The 19,879-nt window shown below is 38.5% G+C and overlaps 1 protein-coding gene across 9 annotated transcripts in view; it reads left to right on the top strand.

Annotated features, from left to right (window-relative positions):
• The window catches only part of GBF1 (golgi brefeldin A resistant guanine nucleotide exchange factor 1), a 365,751-nt gene extending 346,602 nt beyond the window's left edge, over positions 1 to 19,149 (top strand). For all 9 annotated transcript variants that reach the window (XM_053691965.1, XM_053691964.1, XM_053691962.1 and 6 more), the window contains 7 exons: positions 7,321 to 7,471; positions 15,246 to 15,376; positions 15,473 to 15,574; positions 15,933 to 16,046; positions 16,235 to 16,412; positions 16,962 to 17,099; positions 17,510 to 19,149. In XM_053691965.1, coding sequence (XP_053547940.1) covers positions 7,321 to 7,471; positions 15,246 to 15,376; positions 15,473 to 15,574; positions 15,933 to 16,046; positions 16,235 to 16,412; positions 16,962 to 17,099; positions 17,510 to 17,772 — 1,077 coding nt within the window. In that variant the 3' untranslated portion in view covers positions 17,773 to 19,149. The remainder of the gene's footprint in view (positions 1 to 7,320; positions 7,472 to 15,245; positions 15,377 to 15,472; positions 15,575 to 15,932; positions 16,047 to 16,234; positions 16,413 to 16,961; positions 17,100 to 17,509) is intronic.
• Positions 19,150 to 19,879: the final 730 nt, after the last annotated feature.

Below are 19,879 nucleotides of genomic sequence, written 5' to 3'. Positions count from 1 at the left end.
CACTTAGGAGGTTAATCCACTTATGAATCCTTTTTGTCTGGCACTAGTTATCCTTTTATAGTTAAGGAAACATTTTGGGGGACAATTTTAATTTTATATATTTGAGACATTTACACAGTCAGAGAGACTTCACTTGGCTGAGGAGATCATTTTATTGCTATGGAACTTTCGTTATTGAGACTTGTACAGAAATATCACTATGATGTTTTATTATAGCGGTTCTCTATTTTTTGACTAAGTGGCAGGTTTATTTGTGATGTGGGGGCAGTTTAACTTTAACGGCCGTTACTATGGCATTTTGTCTGTTGCTCGCGTCTTTTTCTCTGGCACTGTTATTTCTCCTCCGCTCACGTGACGCCTGCACTTCTGCTTTTACGGAACGGAGCGACACTGAGTTTGGTGGTGCGTAGGAGTGCCTCACATTGAGAATTTATGCCGGATCTCTGTTATTAACTTAGTGGATCGTGAGAGTACAAGCCTTTCCATTTACTATTGGGTATTCTCTCTTGTATGGTAGGAGCCTCAGGCATCTGAGGTGCTTTTTTTTTTGCCAATTAATTGTTTAAGACTAAAATAGTAACAGGGGTTTACTATTTATTCTCACTCTAGATAATAAAAAATAAAAAAAATTAGCAAATTGGACTGTGACTGCAGTAATGGAGCCTGGTTTAGATCAGTCAGTGTCTGGACAAGTGTTTACTGTGTTTGGAGGCTCAAATTGTCCTGCCAATGCAATTTTGTTCCTCATGCTTATCAAAGACTTTAAAATTTAAAGATAGATTACTCCCTTCTAAGCCAAGTGTCTCTCAGGATGATGCTGTGCGTGACATTCCTCAGCGTTCTCCTCAAACTTCCCAAGCTTTAATGGTGTCTCATGCTGTGCCTTCTTCCCCTGGGGGTGTTTATTTACCTGGGGATTTTGCCGCTCCGGTTTTTTCTGCAGTAACAGCGGCTTTGTCAGCTTTCCCTACACTGGGTAAGCGTTAGAGAGAATCTAAACATTTGCCTGATTCTAGGGCTTCTGACTCTAGGACTGCATTAGCCACTCTTGCTCAGATGTTTGATGAGGAGCATACTTGAGTAGCTTCTAAAGGTGAAATCTCAAATTCTAAAACTTTAGCAGTCAAATCTTCTGAATCAGAATAGGTTACTTTTAGATTTAAATGGACAGTCTACACCAGAATTTTTATTGTTTAACAAGATAGATAATCTCTTTAGTACCCATTCCCCAGTTTTGCATAACCAACACAGTTATATTAATATACTTTTAACCTCTGTGATTATCTTCTATCTAAGCCTCTGAAAACTGCCCCTTTATTTCAGTTCTTTTGACAGACTTGCAGTTTAGCCAACCAGTGCTTGCTCCCAGATAACTTGCACGAGCACAGTTATCTATATGAAACACGTGAACTAACACCCTTTAGTGGTGAAAAACTGTTAAAATGCATTCTGAAAAGAGGTAGCCTTCAAGGTCTAATAAATTAGCATATGAACCTCCTAGGTTAAGCTTTCAACTAAGAATACCAAGAGAACAAGGCAAAATTGGTGATAAAAGGAAATTGGAAAATTGTTTAAAATGACATGCTCTATCTGAATCATGAAAGTTTATTTTGGCCTAGACTGTCCTTTAAGCTTGAACACCTCCGGTTATTTTTGAAGGAGGTTCTAGCTACTTTAGACGATTCTGAGCCTTCGGTTGCTGCCAACCCCACAAAGTCTTCTACATTGGATAGAGTTTATGATTCCCATCTTCTGAGGAGGTTTTTCCTGTCCCAAGGAAGATGTCTGAAATTATTGCTCAGGAATGGGATAAACCAGGGGTTCCTTTTTCCCCTTCCCTGTTTTTAAGATGATGTTTCCTGTTGCCGACTCTATTCGTGACTCATGGCGCACTGTTCCTAAGGTAGAAGGTGCTATTTCTACTCTGGCTAAGAGAACTACCATTCCTATAGAGAAAAGTTGCTCTTTTAATGACCCAATGTATAAGAAGCTTGAGGCTTACTTAAAAAAAAGATGTATATCCATCAAGGGTTACAGTGGCAACCAGCAGCAACTATTGCTACGGTTGCAAGAGCTGCATCTTATTGGTGTGATGCATCCTCTGATCTTGTTACAGAGGAAACTACAATAGAGGAGATCCAAGATAGGATCAAGGCTCTCATTTTGGCCAATATCTTTATCTGTGATGCCAACATGCAGATACTTTGTCTGGGAGCCAAGATGTCTAGGTTCACGGTTCTAGCTTGCAGAGCTCTGTGGCTGAAATCTTGGTCGGCTGATGTCTCCTCTAAGGCCAAGCTTTTGGCTTTACCCTACAAGGAAAAGACTCTGTTTGGACCTGGCCTGGCAGAGATCATTTCAGAGATCACAGGTGGTAATGGATCTTTCTTACCTTAGGAAAAGAAAAATAGAGTTAGAGGTCGTCAGACTTCTAATTTTCGTTCCTTTTGTAACTTTAAGGGACAAAATTTCTCCTCTGCCTCTTCTAAACCAGATCAACCCAGATCTTCTTGGAAATCCAACCTGCCCTGGAACAAGGGAAAACAAAACAAAAAAGCCTTCTGCTGACTCTAAATCAGCATGAAGGTTCCACCCCCGATTCCGGTATGGATCAGGTGGGGGGCCGGCTTTCTCTTTTTTTGTCAAGCCTGGATATGCAATGTCCCAGACCCTTGGGCGGTGGACATAGTATCCCAGGGTTACAGAATGGGATTCAAGTCTTTCCCTCCAAGGGGCAGATTTCTCCTGTCAAGACTATCCTCAAACCAAATAAAGGAGACCTTCTTAAACTGTTTAAAAGACCTTTACTCTCTGGGAGTAATTATTCCTGTCCCTCTAGCAGAACCAGGGTCTAGGATTCTATTCAAATCTGTGGTTCCCAAAAAGGAGGGAACTTTTTGGCCCATTCTAATCCTCAAGTGCCTCAAAAAATTCCTCAGGGTTCCATCATTCAAGATAGAAACTATTCGTTCCATTCTTCCTTTGATACAGGAAGGTCAGTTTATGACTATCATAGTCCTGAATGGTGCATACCTTCTTGTTCCCATTCACAGGGAACACCATCAGTATCTGAGGTTTGCATTTCTGGACAGGCACTTCCAATTTGTTGCTCTTCCATTCGGTCTGGCCACGGCTCCCAGAATATTCACAAAGGTTCTGAAGGCGCTTTTGGCTGTGATCAGATCCCAGGGAATTGCTGTGGCACCTTATCTAGACATCTTGGTTCAGGCGTCATTTTTTCAACTAGCCCAATCTCATAGAGAGATGCTGTTGTCTTTTCTTTCTTTTTTTTGTCTGTTCTCATGGGTGGAAGGTGAATTTGGAAAAAAGTTCTCTTGTTCCATCTAGCAAAGTGTGTTTCCTAGGGACTATAATAGATTCCCTGTCCATGAGGATTTTTCTGACGGAGGCCAGAAAAGACAAGATACTTGCTTCCTGCCTTTCTCTCCAGTCTGCATCTCGTCCATCTGTGGCCCAATGCATTGAAGTGATTGGTCTGATGGGGGCATCCATGGACATTGTTCCTTTTGCACGGTTTTATCTTCGACCACTGCAGCTTTGTATGCTCTGTCAATGGAATGGATGGAGATCATTCGGATTTATCTCAGAGGATAATCTGGACCATCTGACAAGAGACTCAATCTCGTGGTGGGTGTCACAGAAACATCCGTCTTGGGGCATATGCTTTCTGAGACCTTCCTGGGAGTTTGTGACTACGGATGCCAGCCTGTCAGGCTGGGGAGCTGTTTGGAGCCCTCTAAGAACTCAGGGCCTGTGGTCTTGGTAAGAATCTTCTTTTCCCATAAACATCTTGGAGTTAAGAGCTATCTTCAATGCCCTATCAGCGTGGCCTCAACTGCTGTTGGTGCGGTTTATAAGATTCCAATTGGACAACATCACCTTGGTGGCTTACATAAACCACCAGGGAGGGACTCGGAGTTCCTTAGCCATGAAGTAGATGACTCGTATTCTACAGTGGGCGGAAGCCCACGATTGTCTCCTATCTGCCATCCACATCCCAGGAGTGGACAACTGGGAAGCGGATTTTCTAAGCAGACAGAACTTTCATCCAGGGAAGTGGGCTCTTCATCCGGAAGTGTTCTCTCAGATAACCCTCAAGTGGGGGATGCCATGGTGTCCCGACAAAACGCCAAAGTTCCATGGTACGGCTCAAGGTCAAGAGATCCTCAGGCCGCTCTGATAGATGCTCTAGCGGTTCCTTGGATGTTTTCTCTGGCTTATCTGTTTCCTCAGTTTGCAGTCCTTCCACGAGTCAGTGCTCGTATCAAGCAGGAGAGAGCATCTGTGATTCTAATAGCTCCTTCATGGCCTCGCAGGATCTGGTTCGCGGATCTGGTGAGGATGTCATCTACCTCCTTAGAGGTTACCTCTGAGGAAAGACCTATTTCATGGTCCTTTCCTCCATCCAAATCTAGATTCTCTAAAGCTGAGTGCTTGGATATTGAAAGCTTAGTTCTGTCCAAATGTGGGTTTTCTGTTGCGGTCATTGAAACTATGATTCAGGCTTGAAAGCCGGTTACTCACAAGATTTACCATAAGATATGGCATAAATATCTTTATTGGTGTGAATCTAAGGGATTCTCCTGGAGACAGGTGAGGATTCCCCGGATTTTGTCTTTTCTTCAGGATGGCCTGGATAAGGGTTTATCGGTCAGTACTCTAAAGGGTCAGATTTCTGCGTTATCTATCCTTTTGCACAAACGTCTGCCTGATCTTCCAGATGTTCAAGCCTTTGTACAGGCCCTGGTTAGAATCAGGCTTGTGTTTAGACCTGTTGCTCCCCAGTGGAGCCTTAATTTAGTTCTTAAAGTTTTGCAGCAGACTCTGTTTGAGCCAATGCATGTTGTTGATATAAAACTTTTAAACTAGAAAATGTTGTTTCTTGTTGCCATTTCTTCCACTCACAGAGTATCTGAGCTTTCAGCTTTACAGTGTGATTCCCCATACCTTATTTTTCATGCTGATAAGGCGGTCCTTCGTACCAAATTGGGGTTTCTCCCTAAGGTGGTTTCATATCAAAACATTAATCAGGAAATTGTTGTTCCTTCTTTTTGTACTAATTCTTCTTCTCATAAGGAACATATTTTGCATTACTTGGATGTTGTGTGGGCTCTAAAGTTTTACTTGCAAGCTACTAAAGATTTTAGGCAATCTTCTGCCCTGTTTGTTGTTTTTTCTGGAAAGCGTAAGGGTCAGAAGGCCACTTCTACTTCTCTGTCCCTCTGGTTGAGAAGTTTGATTCGTTTAGCATATAAGACTGCTGGACAGCAGCCTTCTGAGAGAGTTATGGCTCATTCCACTAGGGCTGTCTCCTTTTCTTGGGCTTTCAAAAATGAAGCTCCTGTGGAACAGATTTGCAAAGCGGCAACATGGTCCTCTTGGCATACTTTTTTCCAAATTCTAAAACTGTGGCCTTGGCTGAGGCTTCTTTTGGGAGAAAGGATCTACAAGCGGTGGTGCCTTCTGTTTAGGTCCTTCTGCCTTTTTTCTCCCTCCCTGTTCATTCTGTGTCCTCTAGCTTGGGTATTGGTTCCCACTAGTAATTGGAATGACGTTGTGGACTCTCCATGTCTTAGGAAAGACAACAACATTTATGCTTACCTGATAAATTTCTTTCTTTCCGGACATGGAGAGTCCACGACCCGCCCTCTTTATTGCTTATCAATTGGCAGTTTTGTTGAGTAAACCTCAGGCACCTTTTTCACCCTTGTGTTTCTTCCTTTTTCCATTTCCTTTGGCTGAATGACTGGGGGTTATGGCTAAGGCAGTTACACTTAACAGCTTTGCTGGGGTGCTCTTTGCTGCCTCCTGCTGGCCAGGAGTTGAATATTCCACTAGTAATTGGAATGACGTCGTGGACTCTATCAGGTAAGCATACATTTAGTTTTTTCAATAAAGGAGACCAAGAGAATGTGATAGATTTAAAGTAGATAAATAGCGTAAAACTGGAAATTTTTATTTATTTGCATTATTTACTGTAGCTGGATCATGGCATTTTTATATAAAAGTCCATATCCCTTTAATTCTTAATTTCCTGTGTATACTGAATGGATCACATTTTCCAGTCTCCCCAGTTTACTAAGATATAATGCTTCACATGAATACTGAGCTAACAGTTTTTTATTTCAGCCAACGAGCGTTTTACCTCTGTGCTCACTTTCCTGCATTAGTTCTTAGTGTTGAGTGTTGGGTGATGTTTTTCTTAGTTGGTTTTTCCTTCTTTTTGTTAATGGGCTGTCCTGTATCTGATTTCTTAGTTTCCCTGTTCTCAGGAGGTCCTGGACTATGCAGTAGTAGAGAATTTTGTTTTACACATTTATATAATACATCCAGTCACTGATTGGGGCAGGTAGAATAATTCTCCCTAATGTAAAAGACCTGCCATAGTAAAAAATGTTTTATTCCCTTGGCTGTTAGGGGTGCAGTGTGGTTGCATACATTGTGCCTTCTCTAGTGGCTAATGGGTTAAAATAAGTCTTATAAGAAATGACTAAGAATAATATGTTTGTTATGTTACTAACGTAGAAATTACAGACTAACAAAGTGCAGTGAGTTTATTTGTTACAAAATGTATGGGCAGCCCGGTTCTATTGCTCATTGTGTTCACTAAATAGTAATAAAAAGTCTGACGTGCTGTTATGGTGCAAAAAGCTTTTGGTTGTACTATTTGTTAGGTGACGGACACGGGAGGAACAACTGAACCTTGCTGTGCCTCCTCCTTGGCATTTTGCAATAACATTACAATAATTACATTTTAAAACTATTTGTGATTAATAGGTAGCTGCAGGGAGCGTGTCTGCTGCCTGGGATACCTGTGTTTATAGCGTTTTTGTGTCCTTTTACTGCCAGAGATATTGCTGTACTCTGGGGGGTTTTCATGCTGGATGTTGTAGGTACTGAGCTGCCCTGTTGTGGCCCTTTGCTCTCAGCTACTGTGTTTTACCTTAGCGGTAATATCTGCTCCGTTTTCCAATAATCATTCACCAATGCAACTGTTTGCTGATTAGGGTTAATATCTGTGGTGCTTGTGGCATTATGGGGTTACACAGTAAATAGAAGGTTCATACTAATGCCGGTGACTTGACTGCTGGTCACTGAGCTCACTGCGTTCTGGTTTTATCTCATTAGTGAAGACAGCAGAGCTAGCAATTAGTCTGTAAGTTTAATCATGGCTGATAGTTTGTAGCTGGAATAAAACTGGAATTGCAACCTGCCTCTTACAGTGACTGGGCTAGGATTGTACGTATGCGGTAACACAGTCCAGTGTGTCTTCACATCTCATCTGGTTTTTTTTTTTAGCTGCTTGACCTGATGCACACACTTCACACGCGAGCTGCCACCATATACAGCTCTTGGGCGGAGGAGCAACGCCACCTAGAGTCTGCAGGGAAGAAAATCACTGCTGACTCCAGGACTCTGTGGTCCAATTGCTGGTGCCCCTTGCTGCAAGGTAAGAGAGAGCGGGACCAAACGTTGTTTTTTGTAAATACAAATAAGGGACACTGGCATTTCAGTGAGTAAAGCAGTAAGTGTGTACCTATTAGCATGGATATTGTACAGAATTTAACCTGGTACTGGGATGAAGTTAACATTTCATAAACATCTATACTTGCACAGAAAGAGTAAAGATGTCATTTGTATTTCATTCCCACAATGACAGCAGCTGGTTTTTACTGATGCATATATGTGGCTTTTTGTTCATCCCCGACGCATGTAATCCAGAAACGCCCCAGCTGATTACATATAATAGTGTACAACAACTGGAGTTGTGCTATGAATGAGTTTGGGTAACATAAGAATAGATAAGGCAGTGTTTTTCAACCAGTGTGCCGTGGCACACTAGTGTGCCGTGAGAGATCCTCAGGTGTGCCACGGCAGACTGACAACAGTGTGACATATTTTTTAAACTTTGCTTGTTTTTTACTCCCAGTGCAGGGGTAGTTTGTAGGAGGCATGGCATAACAGCACAATACATACAGTATGTGTGTGTGTTTGTGTGTATGTGTATATATATGCTGTATTAGGCTACAATGTGTGATTTTTTTAAAAATTTGGGATGGTGGTGTGCCACAGGATTTTTTAATGTAAAAAAGTGTGCCACGGCAAAAAAAGGTTAAAAATCACTGAGATAAGGTACCTGCTAAAGTCTCGCTTGGGGATAGACATAATGCGAAATCTAAAGACCAATAGCCTGAGAGGTGCGTTTAGATAGAAATAGAGCAGGCTGGATGCGCCTTGTACCTTTGTGTGAATTTGTTCAGTATAGAAATGCCACAACTATCCAGTCCATCCATTGTTTTAAAGTCAGTCAGTATTTCACCGAGACACTTAAAGGCAAATTCATGATTCAGATAAAGCACATGATTTTAAACTTATACTTTATATTTTGCTTCTATTATTTATTTATTTTTGTATCTTTTGTTGAAAAGCATGGATGTAAGCTCATGGGCGTGTCTGTATCACTATATGGCAACAGTTTTGCAAGAATATTATACATTAGCAAGATCACTAGATAACAGCACTATTACCTGTCATGTAGTGCTACAGATACTACCTAGGTATCCCTATAACACACAATATTATACATTAGCAAGATCACTAGATAACAGCACTATTACCTGTCATGTAGTGCTACAGATACTACCTAGGTATCCCTATAACACACAATATTATACATTAGCAAGAGCACTAGATAACAGCACTATTACCTGTCATGTAGTGCTACAGATACTACCTAGGTATCTCTATAACACAATATTATACATTAGCAAGAGCACTAGATAACAGCACTATTACCTGTCATGTACTGCTACATATGCTACCTAGGTATCTCTATAACACACTATATTATACATTAGCAAGAACACTAGATAACAGCACTATTACCTGTCATGTAGTGCTACAGATACTACCTAGGTATCTATAACACAATATTATACATTAGCAAGAGCACTAGATAACAGCACTATTACCTGTCATGTAGTGTTACAGATACTACCTAGGTAACTCTATAACACAATATTATACATTAGCAAGAGCACTAGATAACAGCACTATTACCTGTCATGTAGTGCTACAGATACTACCTAGGTATCTCTATAACACACTATATTATACATTAGCAAGAGCACTAGATAACAGCACTATTACCTGTCATGTAGTGCTACAGATACTACCTAGGTATCTCTATAACACATAATATTATACATTAGCAAGAGCACTAGATAACAGCACTATTACCTGTCATGTAGTGCTACAGATACTACCTAGGTATCTCTATAACAATATTATACATTAGCAAGAGCACTAGATAACAGCACTATTACCTGTCATGTAGTGCTACAGATACTACCTAGGTATCTCTATAACACACAATATTATACATTAGCAAGAGCACTAGATAACAGCACTATTACCTGTCATGTAGTGCTACGGATACTACCTAGGTATCTCTATAACACACAATATTATACATTAGCAAGAGCACTAGATAACAGCACTATTACCTGTCATGTAGTGCTACAGATGCTACCTAGGTATCTCTATAACACAATATTATACATTAGCAAGAGCACTAGATAACAGCACTATTACCTGTCATGTAGTGCTACAGATACTACCTAGGTATCTCTATAACACAATATTATACATTAGCAAGAGCACTAGATAACAGCACTATTACCTGTCATGTAGTGCTACAGATACTACCTAGGTATCTCTATAACACAATATTATACATTAGCAAGAGGACTAGATAACAGCACTATTACCTGTCATGTAGTGCTACAGATACTACCTAGGTATCTCTATAACACATAATATTATACATTAGCAAGAGCACTAGATAACAGCACTATTACCTGTCATGTAGTGCTACAGATACTACCTAGGTATCTCTATAACACAATATTATACATTAGCAAGAGCACTAGATAACAGCACTATTACCTGTCATGTAGTGCTACAGATACGACCTAGGTAACTCTATAACACAATATTATACATTAGCAAGAGCACTATATAACAGCACTATTATCTGTCATGTAGTGCTACAGATGCTACCTAGGTATCTCTATAACACAATATTATACATTAGCAAGAGCACTAGATAACAGCACTATTACCTGTCATATACTGCTACAGATACTACCTAGGTATCTCTATAACACAATATTATACATTAGCAAGAGCACTAGATAACAGCACTATTACCTGTCATGTAGTGCTACAGATGCTACCTAGGTATCTCTATAGCACACAATATTATACATTAGCAAGAGCACTAGATAACAGCACTATTACCTGTCATGTAGTGCCACAGATGCTACCTAGGTAACTCTATAACACACAATATTATTATATTATACATTAGCAAGAGCACTAGATAACAGCACTTTTACCTGTCATGTAGTGCTACAGATACTACCTAGGTATCTCTATAACACACAATATTATACATTAGCATGAGCACTAGATAACAGCACTATTACTTATCAAGTAGTGCTACAGATACTACCTAGGTATCTCTATAACACACAATATTATACATTAGCAAGAGCACTAGCTAACAACACTATTACCGGTCATGTAGTGCTACAGATACGACCTAGGTATCTCTATAACACAATATTATACATTAGCAAGAGCACTAGATAACAGCACTATTATCTGTCATGTAGTGATACAGATGCTACCTAGGTATCTCTATAACACATAATATTATACATTAGCAAGAGCATTAGATAACAGCACTATTACCTGTCTTGTAGTGCTACAGATACTACCTAGGTGTCTCTATAACACACAATATTATACATTAGCAAGAGCACTAGATAACAGCACTATTACCTGTCATGTAGTGCTACAGATACGACCTAGGTAACTCTATAACACAATATTATACATTAGCAAGAGCACTATATAACAGCACTATTATCTGTCATGTAGTGCTACAGATGCTACCTAGGTATCTCTATAACACAATATTATACATTAGCAAGAGCACTAGATAACAGCACTATTACCTGTCATATACTGCTACAGATACTACCTAGGTATCTCTATAACACAATATTATACATTAGCAAGAGCACTAGATAACAGCACTATTACCTGTCATGTAGTGCTACAGATGCTACCTAGGTATCTCTATAACAAAATATTATACATTAGCAAGAGCACTAGATAACAGCACTATTACCTGTCATGTGGTGCTACAGATACTACCTAGGTATCTCTATAACACACAATATTATACATTAGCAAGAGAACTAGATAACAGCACTATTACCTGTCATGTAGTGCTACAGATACTACCTAGGTATCTCTATAACACAATATTATACATTAGCAAGAGCACTAGATAACAGCACTATTACCGGTCATGTGGTGCTATAGATACTACCTAGGTATCTCTATAACACACAATATTATACATTAGCAAGAGCATTAGATAACAACACTATTACCTGCCATGTAGTGCTACAGATACTACCTAGGTATCTCTATAACACACAATATTATACATTAGCATGAGCACTAGATAACAGCACTATTACTTATCAAGTAGTGCTACAGATACTACCTAGGTATCTCTATAACACACAATATTATACATTAGCAAGAGCACTAGATAACAGCACTATTACCTGTCATGTAGTGCTACAGATACTACCTAGGTATCTCTATAACACATAATATTATACATTAGCAAGAGCACTAGATAACAGCACTATTACCTGTCATGTAGTGCTACAGATACTACCTAGGTATCTCTATAACACAATATTATACATTAGCAAGAGCACTGGATAACAGCACTATTACCTGTCATGTAGTGCTACAGATACTACCTAGGTATCTCTATAACACATAATATTATACATTAGCAAGAGCATTAGATAACAGCACTATTACCTGTCATGTAGTGCTACAGATGATGCCTAGGTATCTCTATAACACAATATTATACATTAGCAAGAGCACTAGATAACAGCACTATTACCTGTCATGTGGTGCTACAGATACTACCTAGGTATCTCTATAACATACAATATTATACATTAGCAAGAGCACTAGATAACAGCACTATTACCTGTCATGTAGTGCTACAGATACTACCTAGGTATCTCTATAACACACAATATTATACATTAGCAAGAGCACTAGATAACAGCACTATTACCTGTCATGTAGTGCTACAGATATTACCTAGGTATCTCTATAACATACAATATTATACATTAGCAAGAGCACTAGATAACAGCACTATTACCTGTCATGTAGTGCTACAGATACTACCTAGGTATCTCTATAACACACAATATTATACATTAGCAAGAGTACTAGATAACAGCACTATTAACTGTCATGTAGTGCTACAGATACTACCTAGGTATCTCTATAACATACAATATTATACATTAGCAAGAGAACTAGATAACAGCACTATTACCTGTCATGTAGTGCTACAGATACTACCTAGGTATCTCTATAACACACAATATTATACATTAGCAAGAGCACTAGATAACAGCACTATTACCTGTCATGTAGTGCTACAGATACTACCTAGGTATCTCTATAACACGCAATATTATACATTAACAAGAGCACTAGATAACAGCACTATTACCTGTCATGTAGTGCTACAGATTCTACCTAGGTATCTCTATAACACAATATTATACATATGCAAGAGCACTAGATAACAGCACTATTTCCTGTCATGTAGTGCTACAGATGCTACCTAGGTATCTCTATAACAAAATATTATACATTAGCAAGAGCACTAGATAACAGCACTATTACCTGTCATGTAGTGCTACAGACACTACCTAGGTATCTCTATAACACACAATATTATACATTAGCAAGAGCACTAGATAACAGCACTATTATCTGTCATGTAGTGATACAGATGCTACCTAGGTATCTCTATAACACACAATATTATACATTAGCAAGAGCACTAGATAACAGCACTATTACCTGTCATGTAGTGCTACAGATACTACCTAGGTATCTCTATAACACACAATATTATACATTAGCAAGAGCACTAGATAACAGCACTATTACCTGTCATGTAGTGCTACAGATACTACCTACGTGTATCTATAACACACAATATTATACATTAGCAAGAGCACTAGATAACAGCACTATTACCTGTCATGTAGTGCTACAGATACTACCTAGGCATCTCTATAACACACAATATTATACATTAGCAAGAGCACTAGATAACAACACTATTACCTGTCATGCAGTGCTACAGATGCCACCTAGGTATCTCTATAACACAATATTATACATTAGCAAGAGCACTAGATAACAGCACTATTACCTGTCATGTAGTGCTACAGATACTACCTAGGTATCTCTATAACACACAATATTATACATTAGCAAGAGCACTAGATAACAGCACTATTACCTGTCATGTAGTGCTACAGATGCTACCTAGGTATCTCTATAACACACAATATTATACATTAGCAAGAGCACTAGATAACTGCACTATTACCTGTCATGTAGTGCTACAGATACTACCTAGGTATCTCTATAACACACAATATTATACATTAGCAAGAGCACTAGATAACAGCACTATTACCTGTCATGTAGTGCTACAGATACTACCTAGGTATCTCTATAACACACAATATTATACATTAGCAAGAGCACTAGATAACAGCACTATTACCTGTCATGTAGTGCTACAGATGCTACCTAGGTATCTCTATAACACAATATTATACATTAGCAAGAGCACTAGATAACAGCACTATTACCTGTCATGTAGTGCTACAGATACTACCTAGGTATCTCTATAACACACAATATTATACATTAGCAAGAGCACTAGATAACAGCACTATTACCTGTCATGTAGTGCTACAGATGCTACCTAGGTATCTCTATAACACACAATATTATACATTAGCAAGAGCACTAGATAACTGCACTATTACCTGTCATGTAGTGCTACAGATACTACCTAGGTATCTCTATAACACACAATATTATACATTAGCAAGAGCACTAGATAACTGCACTATTACCTGTCATGTAGTGCTACAGATGCTACCTAGGTATCTCTATAACACACAATATTATACATTAGCAAGAGCACTAGATAACTGCACTATTACCTGTCATGTAGTGCTACAGATACTACCTAGGTATCTCTATAACACAATGTCATACATTAGCAAGAGCACTAGATAACAGCACTATTACCTGTCATGTAGTACTACAGATACTACCTAGGTATCTCTGTAACACAATATTATACATTAGCAAGAGCACTAGATAACAGCACTATTACCTGTCATGTAGTGCTACAGATACTACCTAGGTATCTATATAACACACAATATTATACATTAGCAAGAGCACTAGATAACAACACTATTACCTGTCATGTAGTGCTACAGATACTACCTAGGTATCTATATAACACACAATATTATACATTAGCAAGAGCACTAGATAACTGCACTATTACCTGTCATGTAGTGCTACAGATACTACCTAGGTATCTCTATAACACAATGTTATACATTAGCAAGAGCACTAGATAACAGCACTATTACCTGTCATGTAGTACTACAGATACTACCTAGGTATCTCTGTAACACAATATTATACATTAGCAAGAGCACTAGATAACAGCACTATTACCTGTCATGTAGTGCTACAGATACTACCTAGGTATCTCTATATCACAATATTATACATTAGCAAGAGCACTAGATAACAGCACTATTACCTGTCATGTAGTGCTACAGATACTACCTAGGTATCTCTATAACACACAATATTATACATTAGCAAGAGCACTAGATAACAGCACTATTACCTGTCATGTAGTGCTACAGACACTACCTAGGTATCTCTATAACACACAATATTATACATTAGCAAGAGCACTAGATAACAGCACTATTACCTGTCATGTAGTGCTACAGATACTACCTAGGTATCTCTATAACACACAATATTATACATTAGCAAGATCACTAGATAACTGCACTATTACCTGTCATGTAGTGCTACAGATGCTACCGAAGTATCTCTTCAACAACGAATATCATGGGAATGAAGCAAATTTGATAATAGAAGTAAATTGGAAGATATTCTGTCTGCATCATAAGAGAACATTTTGGGGTTTCATACGTCTTTAACCAAACCACATTCTCTCTCTGCCTGTGCTGCAGGCATTGCTTGGCTGTGCTGTGATGCCCGGCGCCAGGTCCGTATGCAGGCACTGACGTACTTACAGAGGGCATTGCTAGTGCATGACTTGCAGGCGCTGGATGCGCTGGAGTGGGAGTCCTGCTTTAACAAGGTACAGTGGATTATAAATCCTGTATAGTGTGCCCATAGATTCATTACCACCTGCTATAGTTTACCACACCCTCTGCTTCCTTATTTTATCCCACAGGTGCTGTTTCCACTGTTAACAAAACTGTTAGAGAATATAAGCCCCGCTGATGTGGGAGGTATGGAGGAAACAAGAATGAGAGCCTCCACGCTGCTTTCCAAGGTACAGAAACGCGTGAATATGAATACAGCTGTTGTGATCATTTAACTCTTGAGAATGTGGTTGGTTAGAAATTCTTTGCACTTTGCTAATCCTAAAGTGTATATGGTGTAAGCCTGCGTTAAATATCTTATTGCAGCATGACTGGTCCATCAGAATTACTGTATCTTCATATTCCTTGAAATTCTTTGTGGTTTTAGAATAAAGTAACGTTGTGAACAGGTACAAGAGATGCTGTGGCTTTCATGCAAATGTCTTGTTAACCTGTTTAATTGCTGGTATGAGAGACGAGGTTTAATCCTACTTCTAGTTACCAAGTATAGCAGGTTAAGTGACAGTTCTATTTATGTTCCCTCTCCAGGTCTTCCTGCAACACTTGTCCCCTCTGCTTTCCCTTGCCACATTTGCTGCCTTGTGGTTGACCATTCTTGATTTTATGGACAAGTACATGCACGCTGGCTCCAGCGATCTACTGGTACGGACACTTCTGTAGTCAGATGCCTTTTTAAATTGAATTATAGCTAATATGAAATATCTCTTAATGTAAATATTACTGTTTCTAATGATTAACCACCCTCAGCTGCCACACGTTGCATAGTATCAACCATAGAGAACTGTCAGCAGGTTTTAATTGTGACTAACTTGGTATATTTCTGATTGTAGCTGGAGGCAATTCCTGAATCCTTGAAAAATATGCTGCTTGTAATGGACACAGCTGGGATATTTCACAGCGCAGACTCACGGACAGGCTATTCAGATCTGTGGGAGATCACGTGGGAGAGGATAGACTGTTTCTTACCTCGTCTTAGGGAAGAGCTATTTAAACAGACAATCATCCAAGGTACGCCCCAATGATACGTTACTCTGCATTCTGTTACCCTTGAGTTATGATTCGCTCTAGATAGCTATAAGCCCATCACAATAGGGTCCCTAAGTAAGACAGACATTTACTTAATTTAAATTTTTTTATTGTTTAAAAAGACAGATAATCCCTTTTATTACCCATTCCCCAGTTTCTCATAACCATCACGGTTATATTTATACATTTATTACCTTGTATCTAAGCCTCTGCAGACTGCCACCTTTTCTCAGTTCTTTTGACAGACTTACATTTTAGCCAATCAGTGCTGACTCATCAAACTCCAATGAGATAAGCAGCCTTCAGCTTAGAAATCAGTTTATTAGCCTACCCTAGGTTTAGCTTTCAACAAAGAATACCAAGAGAACAAAACATATTTGATGATAAAAGTAAAATGGCCACAACCATTTTGTGGTTAATCCGGATATTTAGAGCATATGAGAAGCCATTGTAAAACCCTTTAAGTGGTATATGTTTGCCAGCAGAAAGTAGTTTGGTTGATATAATGTGATCCCCCCCCCCATCCTTTAGATCCCGCCCTCTTAGCTGCAACTGAACCTTATCCTCACAAGTCCCCGACATCATCTTCTCAATCGCCCGCCCCTGCAGAACTCAGGACTACACCTCACACAGCACAGCCAGAGAAACCGACTGAACAGGCGCCCAGTGGTAAGGCTGAACTGGAACTTTATTGTTAAATTCCTTAAATGTTGTCGTCTATTCATTCTTGTATACATAAATATGAACTTCTGTATAAACAAGTCAAATGAGCAATTGTTAGTATGTATCACATATACACACAGACGTATGCTGGATCCACATAGGACAGAAATGTGCTAGCTGTGCTCTTGTAAAAGATTCATTTGAAATGGGAAAGTAGTGGGCATTAGGAAAAGCACCTTTAGGGGCCATACTTTTAGGCTTTAGGTTTGACAAGTATGTTCTAATGTGTACCTGAAAAAAACTTTTGTTTGTACCATGTTTGATAATACAGAGTAAGGTTTTCTATATACTCCAGGCTTGGTTAGTGTGTATAGATGCTCCATTAAAAGATTCTGGCTTGTTTTTGGTCTCTGCAGATTGTGACCCTCCCAGCTCTGGACCACACACGGTCACCAGCTCTTCCTGCACTCCTAGAATGAGCCCGGTCACAGACGTTCCTCCTCCCATAACTCAGTCTCCCCTCATCCTGCATCCTCTGACGTCCTCACTGCAGGTTGGAGTCCCACGCATGTCGTTGCCAATCATTCTCAACCCTGCTCTGATAGAGGCAACCTCCCCCGTGCCTCTGTTATCCACTCCTCGGCCTCCTGACACACCATCTCTTTCTGAGGTCAACTGATCTGCTGGACTACACTTGATTATTTTCCCATTTATGAACTGCACTGGTGCTGGCCAGGAGAAGACTAGCTGACATTTTATTTAAATAACAATTATATATATATTAATAATAAAAACTGTAAAAAAAAACTGAAACCAATGGTAAATAGAATAAGCAAGAACTCTAACTACTCTCATTTTCATCGTGATGTTTCAAGCAGCAAGTACTCTCTGTCCACTACCAAATATCAGGAAATAACTTGTGTATTGTAAGAACTCCATGAAAAAGCAGAAACAGTGAATAGGTTTGTATTAAAGCAATTACTTTTGTTTATGTATATGGATATCAATGACATTAAACTCCTGGATATACAACACACTTGCTTTACTGACATAACATTCCTTTATGTGAAATCTGTTTATTTCTATTACAATATCCTGAGCCCTGCAAGTTGCATCCTTGTCTTGTGTATAGATTTGCACCTTTGTTCTTCTTATTGCACTCTCCGTGTGTTTGTAACTGAAAAATTCAGCCATAACCGTGCATGTTCGCAATGCGCCAAGTCAAGTTTTTTTTATATTAGCCTTGATCACAAGAAAAAGGTTAAATTATATATTTATCCCTAAATGTAAACAGGTTTACAAGGACAGTGTTGTTCAAATTAGAAATACTTTATATAATATAGCTGTATATTCTTGTTCTATTATCTGTAATGTGCCCCACAGACAGCAGGTACTGAATACTAGTCTTATTAACTTATTACTGTTGCCCTCCACAAACGCCTCAGCCCACCTAATGTGGTAAACATTTAGTATGAATCCAAAAGAAATAATAAAACCTCTGTTTTTTAAAACCTTTTCAACCAATTTTATTTTTGTGTAAATTAAAATGTTTCATCTCGGGCAAATTGTTTTAACAGATTAAAGCTTTCAACACTGTGCAGTTTACAGGAAAACCGCAAGTTTAAGCTCGTTAGCTGAGAAGTTAATTAACCAGGAATAGAAATCTATACATAGGCACCGGAATCAAACAATCTTGCATTCAGTTTGTGATTAGCAGAAAGAGAGAGTTAAATCATTATATGATCATAAACAGATGTGTGTGTCCCTTTAAGTAATTCAAAAAGATATATTTTTATTATTCTCTTTATTTAAAATGCTCATTTCTACCCCTTTGTCCATTTTTTTTAAATGTATTTTAGATTTCAGCCTCACTTGTTCATTGGTTGCTCATTCACCACAGTTTGCTTTATGGCAGCTGAGGCTGAATGCTGAAAAACTGCTACATCTGTACTGTTGAATATGTCTGTTTAGGAACAGATGAGTAAATAATGTACATAAAAATGTACAAGATTAAAATGTACTTTTAATTGTGTAATAAAAGTCATTGTAAATTAAATCATGAGCGTTGTTTCATCTTTATAATGTTTATGTTCACTTATTTACAAAACCAATATTACCAGACCAACGTTTTTACACTTGCAGCAGCCACGCAAGTGTGTGCAAATAATATTAATACTCACACATATGAATATGTACTCACTCATACATACGCATATACACTTACACACACACACACACACAAATACATATATACACTTACACACACACAAATACATATATACACTTACACACACATACATATACACATACACACAAATATATATATATACACACACACACAAATACATATATACACTTACACACAAATATATATATATATATATACACTTACACACAAATATATATATATATATATATATATATATATGTAGGAAAAAAGGCACTCACTGGTTCAGAGTAAAAAATAACATTTAATAGTTTAAGTTAAGAATGCATGACGTTTCGGAGGCATTCCACCCCCTTTATCAAATGCATAATACAAACAGTTTGAATGTACAAAACTGTTTGTATTATGCATTTGATAAAGGGGGTGGAATGCCTCCGAAACGTCATGCATTCTTAACTTAAACTATTAAATGTTATTTTTTACTCTGAACCAGTGAGTGCCTTTTTTCCTACATATACATTTGATGATCTCTTTTGAAGTGCACCCTGGAAGTTGCTACATTGTATATGGAGTGCCTTTCTCATTGACTTTTATATATATATATATATATATATATATA

The sequence above is a fragment of the Bombina bombina genome, chromosome 9 (assembly GCF_027579735.1).
Source record: "Bombina bombina isolate aBomBom1 chromosome 9, aBomBom1.pri, whole genome shotgun sequence".
In the NCBI taxonomy this organism is placed as follows: domain Eukaryota; kingdom Metazoa; phylum Chordata; class Amphibia; order Anura; family Bombinatoridae; genus Bombina; species Bombina bombina.
Note: the sequence above shows the minus strand (reverse complement) of the source record. Positions and strands in the feature narration are given on the sequence as shown.